Raw genomic sequence first — 22473 nt, 5'->3', positions numbered from 1 at the left:
TGTTTCAGTCTTAATTTAGGCTTTATTAGGGTCTTTATGTAAATACCATATAAAGCTGCACCGTCCAATACTGTAGCTAGTACTCACATGTGGCTCTCGAACTCCTGAAACATGGCTCGTCTGGACTGAGATGTTCTTTAAAGGTAAAATAAAAATACACACCAGACTTTGAAAACTTGGTCCAAAAAAAAAAAGTAAATTCATTAATAATTTTCATATTGACTACATGTTGAAATGATACCTGGTACAGATACTAAATGAAATATTGTTAAAAATTAATTTCACCTGTGTCATTTGTTTTAATGTGGCTACTAGGAAAAAAGTAAACACATAAGTGTTTCTCATTTGTGGCTCTTAATATATTTTTCCATTGGACAGTACCAGTAGGCAATACAGAACTGAAGCAGTTATGCCCCTAAAACTCTTAAAGCCTCTATCACACAGATTTGCACACCTGGCTTCCTTGACTATTAGGAGTTTTCCAATTTACTTTGCTTCTCTTGGGACAGTTTAAAATTTAGCTATTGAATATTCGTGCAGATACATTCATTACTGGGTTTGAGTTTCTACCGAACATCAACACAAACAAAAATTCTAATGGTCACGTTTCAAATTTACAACCTTTCAACAACTACAGAGCTACCTTTAACCAGTATCATGAGGCTAACAGGGGCTCCGAGGAAGGAAGAACATCTCCTTTCTTGTTTGTTTTGGTTGGTTGGTTAACAGAGTTACACGACTGTTTGACTGTTTATTTGTTCGTGTCTTCACAGAGACAAGCTGTTCCCTGAGTCAGTCATCAGAAATATTATGTATCAAATATTACAAGGACTGGCATTCATCCATAAACATGGTAGGTTTAAATTTCATTTCCCTGCCTCTTTAGATGACTGTCAAGGTCACGAGGTCATGTACAGGAATTGTACATAAACTGTTAAATAATGTTCTATTGAGTAACTACAACTTTGGAGTATGTGCCTACTATATACAATGGTATTTCTGTAATCTCTATCTTCCTCCAGAGCAGAATTTGTTAACACTTTGATCATCAGCTGTTAGTCCCAGTTACAATAAACCCATCCTATAATCTCCTGCCTTGATTTTACCTTGGAAATGAAAACAAACAAAATGCCCTTCTTTTGGAAAAGATCGGAATGCTTTGATCACATGACCCCTTATTAACGTTTAAATAGTTTAAAGCGCCCATGCTATGGTGTTTTATAGTTTTCCTTAGTATTTACATTTGGTTGTTTCTGTTCTTTGTGTTTCATATTGTTGCCGGTTCTGTTCTTTGAGTGAAATTAAGGAAAGTGCTTGGTCTTATTTTTATGAATGTCTCATTTATGTGATCTTCATTTATAGTCTTTTATATACCTATCAAACCAAAATAATTAGTCCAAAAAGTTAACATAATTAGTATGAAAGTTTTTAGCGAACATTTGTTTAGAATCACTAGATATTCCGATATTAAATTGGAAGGGTTTGTGCCAGACCAGCGCTGCGTTCTGAACGGAGGCGTTTGGAAATCACCAGCATCAGTCTCCTTTCACGTTTCATCCCATAGTTTATATGAGAAGATACGAAAGGAGAAACTTTCCCAGTTAAAGACTGTTACACGAGATAATTTAATGTCTAAAAATGCTATCTAAGGGCACCTGGGTGGCTCAGTCGCTGAGTCAGCTGACTCTTGATTTCGGTGCGGGTCATGGATTCACGGTTCGTGGGATCAAGCTTCGCCTCAGGATCTGTGCTGTTAGAGCAGAGCCTGCTTGGGATTTCCTCTCTCCCTGTCTCTCTTCCCCTCTCCCACTCACGTGAGCACACATTCTCTGTCTCTCATAATAAATAAGCATTTAAATAAATAGATAAAAATGCTACTTATGTATTCCACATAAGCATTGTCAGAACATTCCTGAATCCCACTTTTTGGTCCTTTAAACGTCTAAAACCTACGGTAACATACTACAACCCACTGGTAAAAGCCAGTCATTTATTAATTACATGGAAATAGAGGACATATGCTATTTTAACTGTTCATAATGGATTTTCCATCTTCAGCCCATTTTATAATACTGACCAGCATGGAAACTCGTGATATTTGCCTGAGTTAATTTATGCCAGTAGAAACCAATGTGCGGAAAAATCAAAAGCATTATGAGTTATTTGATTTTTGGAAAGACTTTTGTGATTTAGTGATATTTTTTAGGTTAGGAATAAAATTGGTTTAGATTCCTTGGGTCTATAGGAGGAACTCCCAGCCACGTCAGAGCATAAGAGATTGCAGGAAGAAGTTGGCTTGGGGGTTGACGAATTAAAAGTAAAGAACACGAATGATGTGCAGTTGGCTCCACAACTGATGACAGTGACTGGGGACGCCAGACTCCAAGAACAATAGATATTTTTACAGAAGCTACATTATTCTTGCTACAGTGGACAAGCATCTCAGATGTACTACTTTGAGCAAACATTTTTAACACAACGGCTGTCCCAAAATAACACTAATATTTTAGTTAAAATAGGACCACGTTACCAATACCCTTATATTAGTGAGAATGGGGAAAACCTCAACTGTACAAATATGTAATTGGTTTGATTCTCTACGATTTTACGGATTATGTCAGTCGACTCACCACCACCTGTGTTCCTGTTCTTGTCTCTGCGGTAAAAAAAAGTGCAGTGTATTTCCCTTGGAAGTTTGTGAAATGGATCTCGACAACTATTTTGAGTAAGAAGTACCAGATGACACTGGGTACAAAACTGCTGTGATGTCACCAATGTCGAGTCCGCATTGGCTTAGAAGGAATTAGAAAAGCTTAGGCTTAAAACTCGGCTTAAAAAGTTCAGGCTGAAGCTACGTGAAACCCGCTCCCACAATGATCACCTACAGCGGATCCTACAAGGGACCAGGCCCCCTCTTGACTCTCCCGCCTCGCAAGGTCATTGGAATACAGGCCACCCGTGTGTCACCGGCGTGCTTTAGATGGCCCTTAGAAATGTACGAAGAGGGTTTTCATGTCCTTCTTCCTGGGTTTTCTGCCTCACGTTCACTGACCTGCCTTTCAGCTTCAGTCACCATTTATTTTACATACTGAACTGGTAAATAACCATTATAATTATTGGGCTTTTCAATAAAGCAGCTACCAGGGGAGAACTGAGCTGGTAAATAACACAACTGCAAATGAAAGAATTGGCTAAAGTGGGTGCAGTTGCGTTTTCGTTTAATGGACTTTTCAAATAAGTGACGTCAGCCTGAATATGCAGCTTTCCTCGGGCTTTGATTAGGCTCCTTCTCTTCTGCCCTCCCCCTCCTCATCTGCTGCACAGCAGTGACCATAATACGTCCTTAAGGTGGTTGTGCAAATTAATGGAGATAATCATAATGTGGCCAGTGTCTAGCTCAGTGCTTGAACTTACCGGATTCACAAATAGAAATATGTGTTAAGTGGGAATTTTTAATGACCTTAGGTACAGTGGGAACTTTCTTGCCAATTTATTTTGAACGCAGGGTGCCTGCCATCATCACCTTTTAGACAATAGTTAGGGTTTATTTTTTTCCTAAGTTCACATTCCTAATTACAACAGAGAAGTTCACTTATATTTTGTTTAGGTTTCAAGTATGTTTAAACGTGATGATCAATTATTGTTTTCCCTCTCTGTTCCCAAGGTTTTTTTCATAGGGATATGAAACCAGAAAACTTGCTTTGTATGGGCCCAGAACTTGTGAAAATTGCTGATTTTGGACTTGCAAGGGAATTAAGATCACAGCCACCATATACTGATTATGTATCTACCCGATGGTGAGTAGTTTCATGCAATTCTGTAGAGGTTTATGTCTGTGTTGAAGTTTTGCCACAAAAGATCGTTACATCGCTTTCTGGAAGTTCCATATCAAGTATTTAAAACAAAATATAAAACTGACTTTTGCATTCTGCGGAGAAAGAAGGATTGGGTCATGACTATTCTGAAGGAAAAAGGATTTCATTAATTGATTCATTCATTCGGCAAACATTTGTTGAGCACGTACTATGTGCTAGATTCTATCTCAGGCACGGGGTACACGGAAGTGAACGTCACAGGAAAAAAATCTCTGTCTCATGCTGCTTACATGACATCCAATAAATAAATAAAAACATCATTGGGGGGGCGGGGCGCCTGGGTGGCTCAGTTGGTTAACCATCCAAGTTCAGCTCAGGTCATGATCTCATGGTTCGTGAGTTCGAGCCCCGCGTCGGGCTCTGTGCTGACGGCTCAGAGCCTGGAGCCCGCTTTGGATTCTATGTCTCCCTCTCTCTCTGCTCCTCCCCCGCTCACACTGTGTCTCTCTGTCTCAAAAATAAATAAACGTAAAAAAAAAACCCAAAAACCAAGAAACGTCATGAATTACCAACAGAAAGACATGCACATCCTCATCAAAAGACATGTAATAGTCCCAAACTGCAAGCTACCCAAACGTCCATCATGAGCAGCAGAATATATTCACCCAGTAGAATGCTTTACAGCAATGAGAATGAAAAGCCTACAGCCACACACAACAATACGACTGAGTCTCACAGATACAATGCGGAGAGCAAGAGGCCAAACAGGAAAAAAGTACATACGGTAGGATTCCACTTATATAAAGTGAAACCTAATGTATGCTGTCAGCAGTCAGGGTAGCAGTTATGTGAATAGTGACAGTGAGTGTGGGAGAGGGACCTCCTGGGATGCTGACAACGCTCAGTTTTTCTTGAACTTGGTGCTGCGTCAGTGGATGTGTTCTATTTGTGGAAATCCATCAAGTTGCCCTCTTACAATACGTGCACTTTTCTGTGTGTGTGTGTGTGTGTGTGTGTGTGTGTGTGTGTGTGTCTGTGTTACATTCCAGGAAAAAGAAGCATATTGGTAAATCAGGTGGTGATACATTATTATGGAGAAAAATAAAATATGGACAGGGACAGGGAGTTGGGTGGGTAGGGGAAGGACAGGGCATGTTGCTATTGTAAAGAGAGGCTCTCGCTGAGAAGGAGAGGCTAGGGCAAGAAGGAGCTTTCACGCAGAGAAAATGCTGAGCGCAAAGGCCTTGAGACGGGAGCGCCATGCGTGAATTCTGCCAAGAGCAGAATGAACAGGGACGACTGTAGGAGGAAATGAGGCAAGAGAGTGTATGGAGTGGCCAGATCTCATGGGTCCTTACAGGTCATTGTAAGGACTGTGGTGGCTTCTTAATCCGGGCGGGCCAACTGGGGAGCCCCTGGAGGGTATTGAGAAGAGGTGTGATATGTTTTAGGTTGAGTATCTGTTTTCATCTGGGTAAATTTAGGTTCCATACTGAAACGGAATGAAATTGAGACTTGTTTTCAGCATCCAAACTTGGCAAAACATTCAAAACAATGAATTTTATCTCACAAAAAGCTCAAGGCATAGTAACAAGCATTGGCAAGGACGCGGAGAGACCGGATCCCTCACACATCACTGGTGTGAGCGTGAAATGGTGCAAAAGAGTCAGTGGTTCCTCAGGGGTTAAACATCCAGTTACTACGTGATCCAGCAACTCCACACACATTTCTCCGGTATGTAGCCCAGGGAAATGGAAACACACATCCACGCAGAAACTTACACATGCATGTTCACAACGGCACTACTTATAATAGCCCCAAATTGGAAACAACCCAAGTGCCCGTCCACTGGTGAGTGGATAAATAAGGTATACTAGGGCCATATCATGGAATACGATTCGGCAGGAAGAAGAATGAAATACTGATACGTGCCACAGCATGGACGAACCTTGACAACATGCTAAGTGAAAGAGGCCAGTCACCAAGGACCAGAAAGCGTGTGGTTCCACTGGTAAAGCTAGAGCACTGGGAATACAGGGTTTTGGGGGAGGTATGGGGTTTCTTTGGGGGACAATGAAAATGGTCAAAGTTGATTGTGATGATGGATTACACACTCCATGAATATACTTAATGCCCCTGAGTCATACGCTTTTAAATGGAGAGTTGTATGTTAGGACATTATGTGAATTATATCTCAATAAACCAGTCAAAGAAAGGTACTTGGGATAGAAGCAAAAAAAAACAAAAAAACAAAAAAACAAAAAAAAACCACACACACTGTGACACATTTGGGCTGAAAAATCTACACATTTCAATACAGAAAAAAAGAAGTGAGAAGTGAGAATATTTCCTACCAGGTAGCTTTGCTCTCGTAAATAGTGTATTTTTCTCCATGAAAATACATGTTAAGGGAATGGAATCAATTGAAGGAATCAGCACTTTCAAACTGATAAGTAAAAAGAAGGAAAAAACCCCACACTACTTAGGGACAATCTTTGCTAATCTTTTGTTTTCTATCCTTCATATAAATATAGCATGGATACAATGCTTGGTAAAATTATACAACTGTTCTCATTCAGAATGTATCTGCTTCCCTTCAGAGCCCTTCTCCCTGCCACCCCTCAACTGTGTGTGACAGCATTTATTTCCATATTTATTCATTTGAGTTCCTATCTTAGGCCACTTGGACACTTCATTTAAATTTGTCTCCAGCTCCACCAACTGTTTGTGGTCAGGGAAGATATGTTACGTCCAACGTAACCCCAACACATTGCATAAATGCCGGATGCACAGAAAGCACTTCATACCGATCCCTTGGTTGAAATGCATGACCAAACAGAATAGAACCTTACTGCCACGCCATCTTTGAACCCACAGTCAAATTGGCCTGTTTTCTTTTGTTTTCCATTTTCATAGGTATCGTGCTCCTGAAGTTTTATTAAGATCTTCAGTTTACAGCTCTCCCATTGATGTATGGGCTGTAGGGAGTATAATGGCCGAACTGTATACATTAAGACCACTTTTCCCAGGGACAAGTGAGGTCGATGAAATCTTTAAGATTTGCCAAGTTTTAGGGACTCCCAAAAAAGTGAGTACTCTCGTCCTTAAGTTGTTATAACTTCTGGTTATTTATAACTTTTACCTTGGCTATCTGATATCTTTCATTTTCAAATAGGCTTATGTTTTAATGGTGATTTGTTCTTATAATCCTTTTTTTTTTTTAATTGGGTGGGATGAGAAGCCAGAGTCCCCACCAGACTAAAGAAGAAAAGATTCTTGCCTTTAAGAACTTAAGGAAATACTCTATATTTAGCATTGCTGACTGCATAGATATCCTTGCTTAGACTCTCCTACTTGCTCTGTGAATGTTCATTGGCATCGCCTCATTAATCCCAGGTGTCCTGGACCATGTTCGCTTAAGCTTTTCATGTTTCTTTCTATGTACCTCTGCCCTGGACATGTGATGTCTTGAACCGACTACTTTTCAATTAACTATTGCATTCAGCTAGACCTTACTTTCTGATACGTACTTAATAAGTATGTATCATTATCATTACATCCTAATTGTATTCACATGTGCCTTGTAGTTAACATCGGACAAGTAAACAGTTATTAGAGATTTACTGCAATTTGTCATTTCCCAGCTATGTGCAGTTTTTAACACTGGATGGGATGTATATAACATATAATAAGGGTCTTTGGGATGATCAGCTGCTTTGTATATCAGTTGTCCTTGTTTATTCAAAGTCACCTGGATATCATCCTCAAGGTCCAAACACCAGACAAGAGTTGGATATTCTGAAATTCATAGAAGTGTCTTCTCATTTTTTCCTAACAGTTCTATATTCCTTCTATACTCTCCGTAGCACTGAGTTGTATACGTGGTCTGGTGTTTCATTCTTTCATCTATTTATGGTAGTCAACACTAACATTTCATAAACCAGTGATTTTATATTATTTCTGTGTTTTTAAATTGATTACTAAAAACCATTTTTCTTTTCTTTTTTTGCTCTCCCATCCCACCCACTTATATATTCCCTAAATAGAGTGACTGGCCAGAAGGGTACCAGCTTGCATCCTCTATGAATTTCCGCTTTCCCCAGTGTGTTCCTATAAACTTAAAAACTCTTATTCCCAACGCCAGTAATGAAGCTATTCAGCTAATGACTGAAATGTTAAATTGGGATCCAAAGAAGCGACCGACAGCAAGCCAGGTAAGATGAATCCCCCTGGTACAGTGTGTTTGTTCCTTTCCTTCCTTCCTTCCTTCCTTCCTTCCTTCCTTCCTTCCCTCCTTCCCTTCCCTTCCCTTCCCTTCCCTTCCCTTCCCTTTTTGTTTTGAGGGTTTACAATACCAGGAATATTTTCATTTACAAAGACAAGTCTATTCTCAACCAGGGTTTTACCAAGAGAAGTAAGCCCAAAACCCTAAGGCATCCAATATGTCATGAATTAATTTCTAGGCCTACAAGATGCCTGGGAGAATTGAGAAGACAGCCACACCAATGATGTTCTGTGTCTGGCGGTTCAAATGAGGTTGAGGCTGAAAGAGATCAATTTCTCTAATGATAAAAATTCAGGGGGCGCCTGGGTGGCTCAGTCAGTTCAGCATCCGACTTCGGCTCAGGTCATGATCTCACTGTTTGTGAGTTTGAGCCCCGCGTCGGGCTCTGTGCTGACAGCTCAGAGCCTGGAGCCTGCTTAGGATTCTGTCTCTCTCTCTCTCTTCCCTTCCCCCGCTCATGGTCTGTCTGTCTCTCTCTCTCTCTCTCTCTCAAAAATAAATAAACATTAGGAAGAAACTCATCACTGGTAGTAGAGAGGCATCTCTTCAGCTAGGAAACAGATTTTCTGTGCTCTCCTGTGGTTTAGAGGTGGGTCCTTGTTCACTCCACACAACAGTGTCATCCCTCCATAGGACTAGAATATTGTTCACTCTGCAGCCCCCACAAGAGGGCAGCAGGTGGTACCCTTGCTTGGCTCCTCTGTGACTAGCCCTTCTACATCCTACAGGTGTTCTCTGGAGTCGCAGTCTGGAAAATGCCATGGTTGTGTTTGCAAAGGGCTTAGGTTTAAAACATCTAAGCTTTAGCGTATACTTATTGTTATTTAAATATAAATTCAGTATTAAAATTGCCAAAACAGGGGCACCTGGGTGGCTCAGTCGATTGAGCGTCCACCTCTGGATTTTGGCTCAGGTCGTGATCCCAGGGTCGTGGGATCGAGCCCCGCTTTGGGCTCCACAATGAGCATGGAGCCTGCTTAAGATCCTCTATCTCTCCTCTCTCTCTCTACCCCTCTCGCGGCTCGCACTCTCTCTCTCTAAAATAAGAAAAAAAAATTGAATTACCAAAACATTATTTCAGAAATAAGGTTGAGAAATGTTCTCGAAAGGTGAACTGGAAGAACAAATGGGAAAGAATAGTCAAGACAGGTTTGAATAAGTAATTGGAGGACAGTGGTGGGGCAGACAGCTTGCCCTATCAAATATTAAAACAATCTGTAAAGTGATAGTAATTACAACAGTGAAGGTACTAGCACACGAATGGACAGACAGCTCCGAGTTGCAAAAGCTGTAAGTCAGCAGAGGGTACATATGGCATCACAAATTGGGGGGGGAGGGGTACCATCACTGGGACAATTAGTTAATTCTTTGGAAAAAAGTAAATTTAGGTTATTTCTCACCATACTTCTCAATTTTTCAAGCAAATCACAGAAGGTTTAAATAATAAGAAGGACAAACGAAACTATTAAGAACTAGAGAAATTATAGGTGAGTATCTGATCTCAGGCTAAGAAATAGAGGAGAATAAAAGTAATAGAAGAAGCCACAAAGGGAAAACTCAGATTTTTTTTTTCCATCATGATAAATGCACTCCTTAATCCCCTTCACTGATTTCCCCCTATTTCCTCCCTCCCCTCTGGGTGACCAACAGTTTGTTCTGTGTAGGGAAAGCTCAGATTTGATCACATAAAATTAAAATTTTCTCTTATAAAAATCTTAAGATTAGAAGGCAAATAGCAACAAATCTTTTTAACAAACGTGGCAGTGTATTTTCTAATGTTTCTAAATACTGGTTACTTTTGTAATAAAAATGCAATAAAACTCTTTAACTTTTACCTAAAAAAGAAGAATGGGCATGAGACATGTTAAAAAGTCACAGAAAGGGGTGCCTGGGTGACTCGGTCAGTTAAGCATCCTACTCTTGGTTTCAGCTCAGGTCATGATCTCATGGTTTGATAGATCGAGCTCTACATCAGGCTCTATGCTGCCAGTGTGGAGCCTGCTTGGGATTCTCTCTCTCTCTCTCTCTCTCTCTCTCTCTCTCTCTGCCCCTCCCCTGTTCATGCACACACTCTCTCTCAAAATAAATTACATTTTTAAAATTTTTTTTTTAACATTTATTTATTTTTGAGACAGAGACAGAGCATGAATGGGGGAGGGGCAGAGAGAGAGGGAGACACAGAATCGGAAGCAGGCTCCAGGCTCTGAGCCATCAGCCCAGAGCCCGACGCGGGGCTCGAACTCACGGACCGCGAGATCGTGACCTGAGCTGAAGTCGGCCGCTTAACCGACTGAGCCACCCAGGCGCCCCTAAATTACATTTTTTTAAAAAATCACAGAAAAAGAGGGACAACTGGGTGGCTCAGTCGGTTGAGTGTCCGACTTCGGCTCAGGTCATGATCTTGCAGTTCGTGAGTTCGAGCCCCGCATGGAGCCTGGAGTCTGTTTCTGATTCTGTGTCTCCCTCTCTCTTTGCCCCATCCCCACTCATGCTCTCTCTTTCTCTCTCTCTCTCTCTCTCTCTCTCTCTCTCTCTCTCAAAAATAAACATTTAAAAAATTTTTAATTAAAAAAATCAAAGAAAAAGAAATAAAAATTACCAAAACTATTTTTTTGATGCTCCCCCCCCTTGTTCCCCATGGTAAAATGCAACAAAAAAAAAACAACAAAAAACAAAAAACAAAACCTTCGAAAAGCTATTTCTCTAAGTAATGGAAAATAGTTTTGCAACATAGTATATCAAGAACCTTAAAAACAATCAGAAAGTTGGATAAAGATTTCTGCACACAGATGTTAAAAGCTAATTAAAAACTTTCCATTGGCAGTATAAACCTAAATGTTTCCAAGGGAACATTTCAAGTTTAAACATCATTAAAATAGACTGTTTGCTACAATTAAAGAATGGAGACTGCTTTTTGAACAAGATATTATAGCAGATATTACAGTAGATGCTGTTAATGCCTCACCCAGATCTCCTGTGCCAGGATGAAGCACCTGTCCTCAGCTTCTGTAAAGTGCTGGTTGCTAATGCTCACAGCTGCTCCCTTTCCTGGACAATTGCTCCAGCCAGCAAAAGCCAGCATCACTGAGAGGTTACGTACCCACACATCTGCTTTGGGGACAGTCTAGATCCTTTGCATGGCTGACATAAAGATACCTTTGTTTTAAGAGGGCAAAACCCCGAAGTCAGATTTTCATTTCAGAATCCCCCTCCTTCTCTGTGGATCAGGCCAAGGTAGACTTGATCAGAGTTGGTACCCTAGGTTGACCCCTCCCCACCCTTATCCTTCACCCACTTCAGATTTTTTTTTTTTTTTCATGAAAAGCACTCCCTCAATATATCACTGGTACCCACCAGATCTCCTTCTTAGGCTCTGTTTCTAAGGAATCTGAATTAAGGCAGACAGTATGAGCTCCTGAAGTAATGCACACTTTATACCTTCAGATAAATTATATAATCTGTGGGCACAGAACAAAAAAAATGGAATTTTTAAAATGAAACCATTTTAGAGAATTCTCAAGTTCAAATGCTAAGTTTAAAAGCAGGCTAGAATATTATAATACAATACGATTTTCTTTTAAAAATATATATATATTACATGACTAGAAGGAAGTTCTGAAAAAAACAACCTGTCACAATGTGAGCAGTAGTTTTCTTCTGGTGTTGGCATTAGAAATCATTTTAATGTATAGAAATTTCTATACATCCTTTTTAAATCATTCTTTGTTCATTTTTTTTTTTATTTTGAGAGAGAGAAAGAGAGAGGGAGCAAGCAGGGAAGGGGCAGGGAGAGAGGGAGAGAGAGAGAATCCCAAGAAGGCACTGAGCTGTCAGCCAGGAGCCTGATGTAGGACTCGAACTCACAAGAAGCCGTGAGATCATGACCGGAGTGGAAACCAAGAGTCAGACACTTAACCGACTGAGCCACCCAGGCACCCCTCTATGCATCCTTATTGTATGCAATGCTCAAATATTCCCTGCATGAGCAGTAAAAAATAAATTATTTCTAAAAGACTTTCCTCCTCTGGAAGGACAGTAGCTGATATTAAAGAGGAAAAATTGTTACAGACGAAGCCGTGAAATTACGAAACGCATTTATAAAGGTTCTGGTTCCAAAATATAGCCCATTTCAAATTCAGGAGTATTGACACACTAATTAATATGACTTAATGCAGAATTTGAGTGCCTTCTGTGTGTCACGCAATGCTGTATTTAAATTGTCTGTGTTTGTAGAGCTCCACTTAGCAACCTCAGTGTAATTAACACGGACACCAGCTGTGGTAGGGGACATGGCAGAATTAAAAACTCTTTCTGCCTCCGCCGAAATCCACCTCCCTGCCCTTAACCTCTTTCTTGTCCACTATGTCATAGCCTTGCTTTTTAGTGGAAGCAGGGAGGCCTAGTTAGGGAGAGATGGAAGTTATAGGATACAGGGGCCATGCTGTCCCCCCAAAAACTGCCCTTGCAGGCCTGAGAAGCAGCCAACTGTGGGTCAGGGCTGTGCTCACACACAGGTGGGGACCAGCTTAGGGCAGGATGTGCAGGGTAATAGGGCTGGGCGACCTCAAGGACCCCCTCCCACCTTCCCTCCCCTCCCCCCGTCCCCCACACAGACACAAACAGCGGAACTGGGAGCCTTCCTCCTTAATCCAGGCACAGGCTCACTGGTAAGGGGCTCAGCCTCCACAGCTGAGCTGCACAGAAGACTTCGGACGTTCTCCAGGTCAATTTTCATCCACCTTGGTGCTCCCGACATTTGGATCAGATCACCTCTGTTGTAGGGCTGTCCTGTTATTACACTCGATGCCAGGAGCGCCTCCCACCCCCAAATTGTGACAATAAATAAATGTCTCCAGAGGGGACAAATCGCCCCCAGTTGAGAACCTCTACTGTAGCTCATGTCCCCAGACAGTCATGAGGGGTCCTCCACTCCACCTGCCACCTCCATGCAGCAGCAGCGAGTGGCTGACTGAACTAGTTGAAACTCAGTGATCAGGGTCATCTGGGTGGCTCAGTCGGTTGGGCGTCCGACTTCGGCTCAGGTCACGATCTCACAGTCTGTGGGTTCGAGTCTCGCGTCAGGCTCTGTGCCGACAGCTCAGAGCCTGGTGCCTGCTTCAGATTCTGTGTCTCCCTCTCTCTCTCCGACCCTCCCCTGCTCACGCTCTGTCTCTCTCTGTCTCAGAAATAAAAACATTTTTAAAAATTAAAAAAAACAACCCTCAGTGATTTTTTATTATTTATATTTTCTTTCCATAAATATCTGGTATAGTGCTATAATACACTCTAAAACATATTCACTTGTCATCTCCTTTCTTAGAATTTTTTTTATTGCTAGTAGGTATGTAGTTATCCTTAGGCAAAGTGTAGGCCTGAATTTTATATAATGTGATAGTTAACCGTTGAAAATGAACTACATAGGTTTTCTTAACTCATTTCCTAATGCCTTTGGACCATGCTCAGTATCTAGCATTTTAGTTTGAATGAATCGCATCCAATTTGGCCAGTGTTTATAAGCTAGATTTTTTTTTTTCATACAGAATCTTTAAATACAACGGTTGTGTTGCCTGGATGTTAAAATTACATGTGAGTTTGACATTCTTCCTACTATGTTGTACTTTGCCTTTTAAAAGAAATTTCTTTCCTAAATCGTTACTTCCCAGTCCTCTTTTTGAAGGTACCACGTAAGGGAAAACTGGATGCTTTCTGAGTCTTTGAAGTTTATCTAGTCTAGTTCTATACACTGAGCTCGCCGCCGGTCAGTGGTTCATGTGCAATACATGTCAGTGAGACCGTTTTCCATTTCTTATTTCCCTGCTTTTTGTAGGCACTGAAACACCCATATTTTCAAGTTGGTCAAGTATTAGGCCCTTCCTCACATCATCTGGAATCAAAACAATCTTTAGACAGGAAGCAGGTGCAACCACCAGAGCCGAAGCCATCTTTAGATGATCTAGAACCTGAGCCTCTGCCGGACATAAACGAGCAGACTGTCAGACAGCCGCAGCCAAAGAACAGCCACCAGCCACTGCGGTCCATCCAGCCGCCACAGAACACGAGTGTCCTGCAAGCGCCGAAGCAGCAGAAGCAGCCACAGACGCTATTTCCGAGCATCGTCAAAAACACGCCGGCCGTAAGTAGCCCGTGAGGATCCTTTATATGCAGTAGTTTGGTGCGGTTAGGCTTTTGTTTTCTAGGCATTCCTAAAAATGCCGAGAAATGTTTGTTTATTTTTAAGAGAGAGAGAGAGAGAGAGAGCGCGCGCGCACACAAGTGGGGAAGGCAAAGACAGAGAGAGAGAGAGAGAGAGAGAGGGAGACACAGAGTCCAAAGCAGGCTCCAGGCTCTGAGCTGTCAGCCCAGAGCCTGACGCGGGGCTCGAACTCAGGAACAATGAGATCATGACCTGAGCTGAGGTTGGACGCTTACCTGACTGAGCCACCCAGGCGCCCCCTAAAAAAAATTTTTTTAAGATGTAAAATATGATTCTGTGTTAAAGTCCTTGCTTCCTCTGGCCGGGGCTTAGCATGAGATAACTTAAAATTCTAATATGGTTTATGAAAAGAAAAACTACCAAAACTAATGTAATAAAGTTTTGATGTTACAGACTTTAACAGTTACTCAGATACAGAAGAACAAAGCATTTAATAGAATATGGGACTCAAGAGAGCGGACCCTGAAATCTTAAGGATTTTAACAGTAATTTTATACTGGTTTTAAATACTATTGAACATGAACAGATTTTTTTTTTTTTAAGTGTCAGGCATAGTATAAAAACTTCCTCTTCCGACTTCGGTTGTTTGGTCGGTTCAGGGAGCTCGTCATGTGCCATATTACTGGCTCCTCAAGATGTATACTCCCAAATGCATTGCGTTATGGGCATTGTAGGACTGAGAGATCTCAAAGAAAACTGCCTAGTTCCTTATCCATTCCTGCCACCCCTATAGAAGCAAGCCCTGCTCGCAAAGCCCTGACGTATTCTAACATACAATTAATTATTTGTATCTTATGTGTATTGTTTATTATCTGGCTCTTCCTACTGGAATGTAAGTTTCATGAGGTCAGGGATGTTGTCTGTTTTGTTTATCAGTACAGGCCCCAAACCCAGAATGGTGCCTGGCACATGGTAAATTCTCAAACATCTGTTGAACAAATGAGTGAATAATTGTCCACATTACTTCTGTTCAGCACCCCCAGCGTCCTGAGGAATCCACATCACCTTTGGGGCATTTCTGACTATTAGAAAGTTCTCATACTGAGCTAAACTCTGGTCTTCTTTAGCTTTTAATAAAAGTTCATCACTCTTCGAGAAAGGCAGCCATTCAGATATTTGAAAATAGCCCTTATACTGCCTGCCCTTTTCTCTAGGAGAAACATCCCCGGTTCCCCCATGTGCTCCGCACATGACACCATTCACCAATGACTGAGTAATCCTTGGTTCCTGGGTAGGAAGGAGCTGTTGAGTCCCCCTTACCATCCTGCTTCCCCGTTAGAATGAGGCTGCCAGAACCAGAGGTGAACAGCAGGCAGGGAGTATAAACCATGGTGAATCACCTCCAACATCCCAGAACCAGAGGTCCATCCACTCATGCCACCAAAGATTACATTTTTGTTTTTTTCTTGGAAGGCGCATCAAATGTTGACTCATACTGAGAGGAAAAGAAAAAGAATATTTACTGAGTATCTACTAAGTGCCACGTACTATGCCCAGCCCTGGTATGCACTAAGTTAAAGTACCCAATACCCTAGCCCTATACCTTCATGATGAACAGAATGGCAGGGAGCCCTTGGGCAGGCCACTAGAACTTTCTTCTAGATGGACATTGATCCATTGGCAGCACTCTTGGTCAGAGTACCGAACTACGTACTTAGTCTGCTATAACAAAATGCCATAGAGTGGGTGGCTCTAAGCCAGAAATTTATTTTATCACAGTTCTAGATGCTGGGAAGTCCAAGATCAGAGCGTTAGCCAATTTGATTCCTAGGGAGGGCCTTCTTCCTGGTTTGTGGATGTCACCTTCTTGCTTTGTCCTCACATGGCAGAGAGAGAAAGCAGGCTCTCTGGAGTCTCTTTCATAAGGGCACTAATCCCCAGTTACCTTCCAAAGGCCACTTGTCCAAATACCATCACATTAGACGTGGGTTATAAATTGGGGGGGGGGGGGTGGTCAGCAGTACTGACCCTGCCTTGTTGTCCTTTTGTCGCTTCACTGATAGCCTCAAAGACCCTGTCACCCATTTTGTCGAAGGCCACACAGACTACATACGTTGTGTGCTTCTTATAAAAAATGGTTGCCTACGTGGTCTGCCACTCCTTTCCCTTGATGCTCAAAAACTTTCCCTTTAGCAACTGATTTTTGAATCTTTGTCCTCATCCTATACCAAACGTATTAAAGTGGAGTTGGCAAAACTCCACCTTCTACGTTACAAAAATTACATACATTTGCCCCTTTCCGGTCTCCTCAGGCATACGACTTGATGTTACTGACACTGTTCAGAAGCACACAGACTCAGCACCCTAAAAAACCATTCCACCAAAACCAGAGCCTCAAACTCAGCTAAGTGTAACCTTTGATCAGCTCTGCTTATCTGGGACCTGATAGCTTTTTATTCTCCTCAGTCTAGAGCTCATTCTCCCCGGCAAAGAAAACAATAACAGAAGTTGGCAAATACCATTTTCGTCATGGGCCATCACTGTGACACCACGGGCTCCAAGCAATAGTATATCCATTCTTTCAACATCGTGCTCCAAAGATAACTGTATTTGCTGACCTTGCTTCCAAATTCCCTAATTTGCAATCGCCTTTTGGACTCCTCGGTTCACAAACCCCAAAAACACCCCAAATAAATTTGAATAAAACCACTCTCTGATCCAAGCCAAGTCTTCCTCCTCGTTCCTTATTTCTGTTGACAGGGCCCCCATCCTGAAATGATTCCTGCCTTTCCTTCTCTGCATCCATTAGGATTACACTCAGTGACTTACGACGGAAACCCGGCCACTGAGGCTCCAACAGTAATGGGTTGTTTTCCCACATGACAAGAAGCCAGGGGTGGGCCAAACCAGGGCTGCGGCAGCCTGTAGAAGGAACCAGACCGCTTCTGCCCTCCTGTTCTACCATGCTTACCAAGCGGCTTTCCTTCCTATGGCCACAACATGGCTGCTGTCCCTTGGGGATGGCATCTGCATTCTAGAAGAGGGAAGAGTGATGGGGCCCCTGGGTGGCTCAGGCCGCTAAGCGTCCGACTTCCGCTCGGGTCATGATCTCACAGTTTGTGAGTTCGAGCCCCGCGTCGGGCTCTGTGCTGACAGCTCAGAGCCTGGAGCCTGCTTCGGATTCTGTGTCTCCCTCTCTCTCTCCCTCTGTCCCTTCCCCGCTTGAGCTCTCTCTCTCAAAAATAAATAAACATTAAAAAAAAAACAACAACAACAAAACAAAACACTGGCATGTCATGCTAGCTGTCCCAGAAATCCCTCTAGTAGACTTCCACTGACAACTCATTGGCTAGACTGTGTCACATGGCTACAAACAGCTGCAAAGGCAGCTGGGACTTCAGGTATTTAAGCATACTGCTGCAACGAGTGCTGCCACACTCTTCTCTCACATCTGTTCACATAGATGCAAAGTCCAGGCCTTTAATTCCTTGTTAAGAGCACACGTGTTCTTTCCCGAGCATTCCAACGACTAGGAATCTGTTGCCCTTGCCACTGCATGCCAGTATAACTGCAAAGGCCTCCTATCTGAAGAGTCTGGCCTTCGGGAATGCTGCCTGTATCTCCTCACTTTTTAGCTCAAAAAACATCCAGTGTTTTCCACTGCTCACAGGAGAGCTGCAGCTCGTTAGGCAGACGCTGGAAGGCCTTCAGACTCCAGCATCAGTCTGTCCTTGCAACCCTGTCTTTCACTACTTCTAGCACCAACTATCTGCCTTAATAAGCACCAACCACCCTTCCTTCCCAGAACACACTCTGGCACTTTTCTATCAGAAAGTCACCCTCTTTCCCTCTTCCAAACTCTGGAACAACAACAATAATAGTAATAACAATCGTACCACCTAACTCAGTGACTCTCATCACGCGTTAGGCCCTAACCTAAGGACTTCCAATGTATTTTACTATTCAATTCAGAAACACTAATTAGATAAACATTGCATATCACCATTTAAGGAGGAGGAAACCGAGCCTTTGAAACGTTCAGTCACTTGCCCAAAGAGACAGTCACACATGGCAGTTTTCCAAATTATACAGCGATGAGCAGTTCTGATCCTTAAGTATTCGAGTCCTCCCCCAACCCAATGTCAGAGATCTCTCCTTCCTCGGAACCCCTATCCTGTTTTTAGCACGTGCTACCTATTTTTGTTAACGCTTTTCAACGTGTGTCCGTGTTATCTTAACGATATGGAAGGCCCCTCGAGATCAGGTACTCTTAGTATAAGGTAGAGTAGCTTGTGCATAAAAGGCATTCAGCAAATGATTAGAGATGATGATGACTGATTTTCCACCACAGAAGCCAAATGGTACCCTGGGGCACAAAAGTGCTAGGAGGCGCTGGGGTCAGACGGTGTTCAAGTCTGGAGACAGCTGGGAAGAGTATGAGGATTACGATCTTGGAGCCTCCTATTCCAAGCGGCCGAGCATGGGTGTATTCAAAGAAAAGAGGAAAAAAGATACCCCATTCCGGTAAGATTTCACATCCCTCAGGAAAATCTATTTTTATCAGGTATCAACTTTATGTCACTCAGGACATACAAATGCAGGGAGACATTAAAGGCCATAAGTAGCTTAATATTGTTCTCTTCCATAAACCCCAAATCTGTACACGTACCTCTGGGAAGGTAAGAATCTTGGCTTCTCACGGTAAAGATGCTCAGTATTAATGGCTGAGTGCTGCAGGCGTGTGGAGGGAAGGGCTCTTGTTAAGTTTTGAGCATACCCTGATGAAATACGATCCCACGATTCCCATCTGATATCTGCATGCCTCTTTGAAGAAAGCAAAGCACAACCTACAGAGGCAATGATTTCTTCCCATGGCGTTCAGGTTCCCTTATTTGTTTGTTTGCTATTCTAAACCTTTGGGATCACTTCCTAAACTTTTCCTGGAAGTTTAACGTCTCCAGCAGCCCCCTGTCTTTCTCTAAGCCCAGTATTCATGAGTGCACTATTCACCTTTGAGGTGAGGGTGGGTTAAATGTTGTGAACCAATGTGTGGGGAAATACTGTCTTTCCCTCTCCCTCTTTCTCTCTCTCTCTCTCTCTCTCTCTCTGGAATAAAAGAATAGGGAGAAAAACATATTGGCAGGAGGCAGGGAATTTTATCTAATAGCTATCTGGCATTCCCTTGGGGTCCACATATCTCTGAAGGTACATGGAGATTCTGAGAGGGGGACCTATGCTTGGATAATCCTCAGTCAATACGTTTCTAGTTTCTCAAATTCCATAGGGACCCTTCCCTAAAATACATGAACTTGAGAATAAACCTGCTTAATCCCCCTGTGGAAAGTCACACCTCTTAGCATTTTCATATGTGAGTGGCAGGAAGGCCAAACAACTTTTGAGATGCTAAGCAAAAGGAGAAGTCAGAAGACCAACACCTTCCACTTGGAAGGCTTTGTTGTCCTATAGTATTTCTCTTCAAGGGAAAAGCCCACATTAGAAATAGGGAATTTTAGCCTATTTGGAAAGCACGTGTTGGAAAGCACGGAGATTCAGAACCACTAAAGCACCAGGACCCAGTGATGCTTATTCTTTTAAGTGTACCAGAATGTTCTGTGAAACTGTCTGATTTTTCAAAACCTACAGATATACATTATACATAATTTGTTGAAGATTCAGAGGGTTTATGGAATAAGGGAATAAGTTAAGACTTATTTTATCAAGTTGTACCATGAAATACTCCAATTACAGTCAATCCTCATAATATTTCACTTTATAAATTATTTACTGTTTTCCACCTATTGTTAACAAGAAACAAGAAATAAAATGATTTAATTTACGATGGGAAATTATAGATGTCAGCTTAAAGATGTCAACATCCTAAAGACGTGTAGAGAGCTATATAATTCCTTTTTTTAAAAATAATTCTTTGCGTCTGCGTTGGCCTAGTCTGTAGATGACTTGAAAACTTTTTTTTTTAACCCATGACGTTCTAATTCCAGCTGAATTTTATCACGTACTTTTAGGGGTAGAAGAGATTTGAATCCAAACCTATAGATCGAGTTTGTAGTCCACATACTTACTTCTGGCAAGGAAATGATTGATAAATTCCAGTATCAATTATTCCTTTTCTCTTGAAATTCGTTCGAAAAACTGTATGACAATTTTTAATGTATTTCTTCCACTTTTTATTTTTTGGTATCTTCAAATGGCTTTATATGATTTAGACATAATAATGATTAAGATACTTCCATTTATTAAGCGCCTACCTAAATTTTAATTTGTAATCTTCATACTCCAGTACAACTATCTGCAGAGTAGACTACTGAGAGTCAGATAGGTTGAAGGAACAGGTTGCCTAAAGTCAGACGAGGCCTAATCCCAAACTAGACCTCTGTCTCTTTTTTTGCACCACACTATTTCTTAAGCAATAAGAGCTCAAACACTCGGCGCACTGAATGGACCCTGCTATTGTCTGCTCAGTTCCTCTGGCGGCCTAGGCTTCCTCATAAAGAATACAGAAGACCCAACGCTAAAGTGTGCAACTTTTACTGATGAGGTTGTCTCTTTTAAAGTCAACAAAAGCAAGATGTTTATACTTGCGCGCACGCTCGGTAGACGTTTACTAAATACAGAGATGTATTAAGCCACGGCAGGAACAGGATGTGGTCTGTCTGCAGCCCATCAAACGTATAGCGGCAGAAATAAGACCTTCGAGTCAGCATGACATCAGAGCAGAGCGTGCACGGAGTGCTGTTAACGAAGGAGCTGCAAAGAGCTCAAAAGTCCTGTTTACGGGCAGCAGAGCACTTCGAGGAGAGGAGGCTTTCTGGAATGAGCGGTCTTGAAAGTGGGGCGAATCTCAGCGGTTGGCATGACTACAATGGGCTGAGCCAAAGGGAAAGGAGGCAGGAACGGGTGGGGCCGTTTCGAATGAAAGGGGCCACCTGCCTGTGTCTAGAACTACCCCTGAGCGGGTGGGGGCAGCCAGCAGCTCAGAGGGCCAGCCAGGCCAGCGTCAGCCTCCGAGGGGGACCCAGACGGCCTTACTGATCAGACGTTACGTGAGTAGGCAGGGACGGTGGCCACGACGGTCCTCCCACAGGATAAACCCACAACCGCAGCCGGGGCCGGGGAGCCAGAAACATACGCAGGCAGTTTGCTGCTCAGCGATAAAGCTTTCTGTCACATCATGGCTGGTATCAGAAATGATTCCAGACGCTGCCTGATACCTTTCGGGGGAGAAGTCGTCCCTCGGTGCTCCCGTCAGCAAAAGGACTCTGACGGGAACCGTGTTGAGTGGGGTGGCCTTGCCCGGTTTGAAGAGACGCGCAGGGGGCGGGTGGGGGACGCCGTAGCTGCCGTCGTCTCATTTTTCAAGTAGTGATGCTACCTTCTGTGGACTTTCAAGGCTTCCAGAGTCGGTGCCCTCAGCCTCGCACCACTCAGCAGGGGAAAACAAGAGCTTACCCGCTGCCGTTTCCCAGAAATCGGATTCTGAACTGTCGACTGCTTCCACCGCTAAGCAGTACTACTTGAAGCAATCCAGATACCTTCCAGGTGAGCAGAGAACATACAACGTTAATGCTAACTAGGGGAGGGGTCAGGCTTAAGAGTCCTGGAATATTTGCAGAAAGGGCACCACTGAAACAGCGCTCTCTGCCGGCTCAGCCTGGTCAGTGCTTGTTCCCAAGTACTTTCTGGGTCCCCTGCCTCGGGGAAGTCTGCTCAAGAAATGCCTGGCAACCAAAAAGATGAGAATAGGCTTCAAAAAAAAACAAAACAAAACAAAACAAAAAACAAAAAACACACAACTTCCCTCTCCCACCAAAGCTATGCCTTTAGCAAGCGCTAAGTTTTATTAAAACAATTCTGCACCCCCGCGACACCGTTTTATAAAATGTAGCATTTTACACTGTTTCCTAAATGATCGGGATTGTGTTTTTGAAAGATCATTGTGGGTAGAGCATATTAGGGGCTCAAGAGGCCACTGCACGTGTCTGGAATGAGAGGGTGATGGCTTGTTCCAGAATGGTGAACGTGGACACAGAAATGGGTAAAATCTCCATGTATTTGAGTAGTGGAAAGACAGGACTTGCTGACAGATGGGCACGGGTGGTGGTAAAGAACGGAGGAATCAGTGTTGTCCCCTGGGGGGGGGGGGGTTGGTGACTTTACCCGAGAAAGGGGGAGATCGGGAGGGGACGGATGTGCATAACTAG

The 22473-nt window shown here is 42.7% G+C and overlaps 1 protein-coding gene and 1 long non-coding RNA gene across 12 annotated transcripts in view; one reads left to right on the top strand and one right to left on the bottom strand.

Moving 5' to 3' along the window:
• Positions 1–19946, bottom strand: part of LOC128315685 (uncharacterized) — a 32114-nt gene extending 12168 nt beyond the window's left edge. The window contains exons 1-2 of one of the 2 annotated variants that reach the window (XR_008298718.1): positions 18924–19946; positions 15575–15749 (exon numbers count right to left, since the gene is read on the bottom strand). This is a non-coding gene — a long non-coding RNA (uncharacterized LOC128315685). Of the gene's footprint in view, positions 1–15574; positions 17487–18923 lie in introns of those variants that run through there. The other variant, XR_008298717.1, reaches the window with a different exon arrangement.
• Positions 1–22473, top strand: part of MAK (male germ cell associated kinase) — a 55859-nt gene that overhangs the window by 19625 nt on the left and 13761 nt on the right. For all 10 annotated transcript variants that reach the window (XR_008298715.1, XR_008298716.1, XM_053223155.1 and 7 more), the window contains exons 5-11: positions 774–853; positions 3665–3797; positions 6732–6903; positions 7862–8029; positions 13928–14233; positions 18606–18778; positions 21663–21811. Coding sequence is in view for 8 of the 10 variants with exons in the window: in XM_053223155.1 (XP_053079130.1) it covers positions 774–853; positions 3665–3797; positions 6732–6903; positions 7862–8029; positions 13928–14233; positions 18606–18778; positions 21663–21811 (1181 nt within the window). In the remaining 2 variants the exon portion in view is untranslated. The remainder of the gene's footprint in view (positions 1–773; positions 854–3664; positions 3798–6731; positions 6904–7861; positions 8030–13927; positions 14234–18605; positions 18779–21662; positions 21812–22473) is intronic.

This window comes from Acinonyx jubatus, chromosome B2 (assembly GCF_027475565.1).
Source record: "Acinonyx jubatus isolate Ajub_Pintada_27869175 chromosome B2, VMU_Ajub_asm_v1.0, whole genome shotgun sequence".
Classification (NCBI taxonomy): Eukaryota; Metazoa; Chordata; class Mammalia; order Carnivora; family Felidae; genus Acinonyx; species Acinonyx jubatus.
The sequence above is the reverse complement of the archived record's forward strand: the minus strand, read 5'-3'. Positions and strand labels throughout refer to the sequence as shown.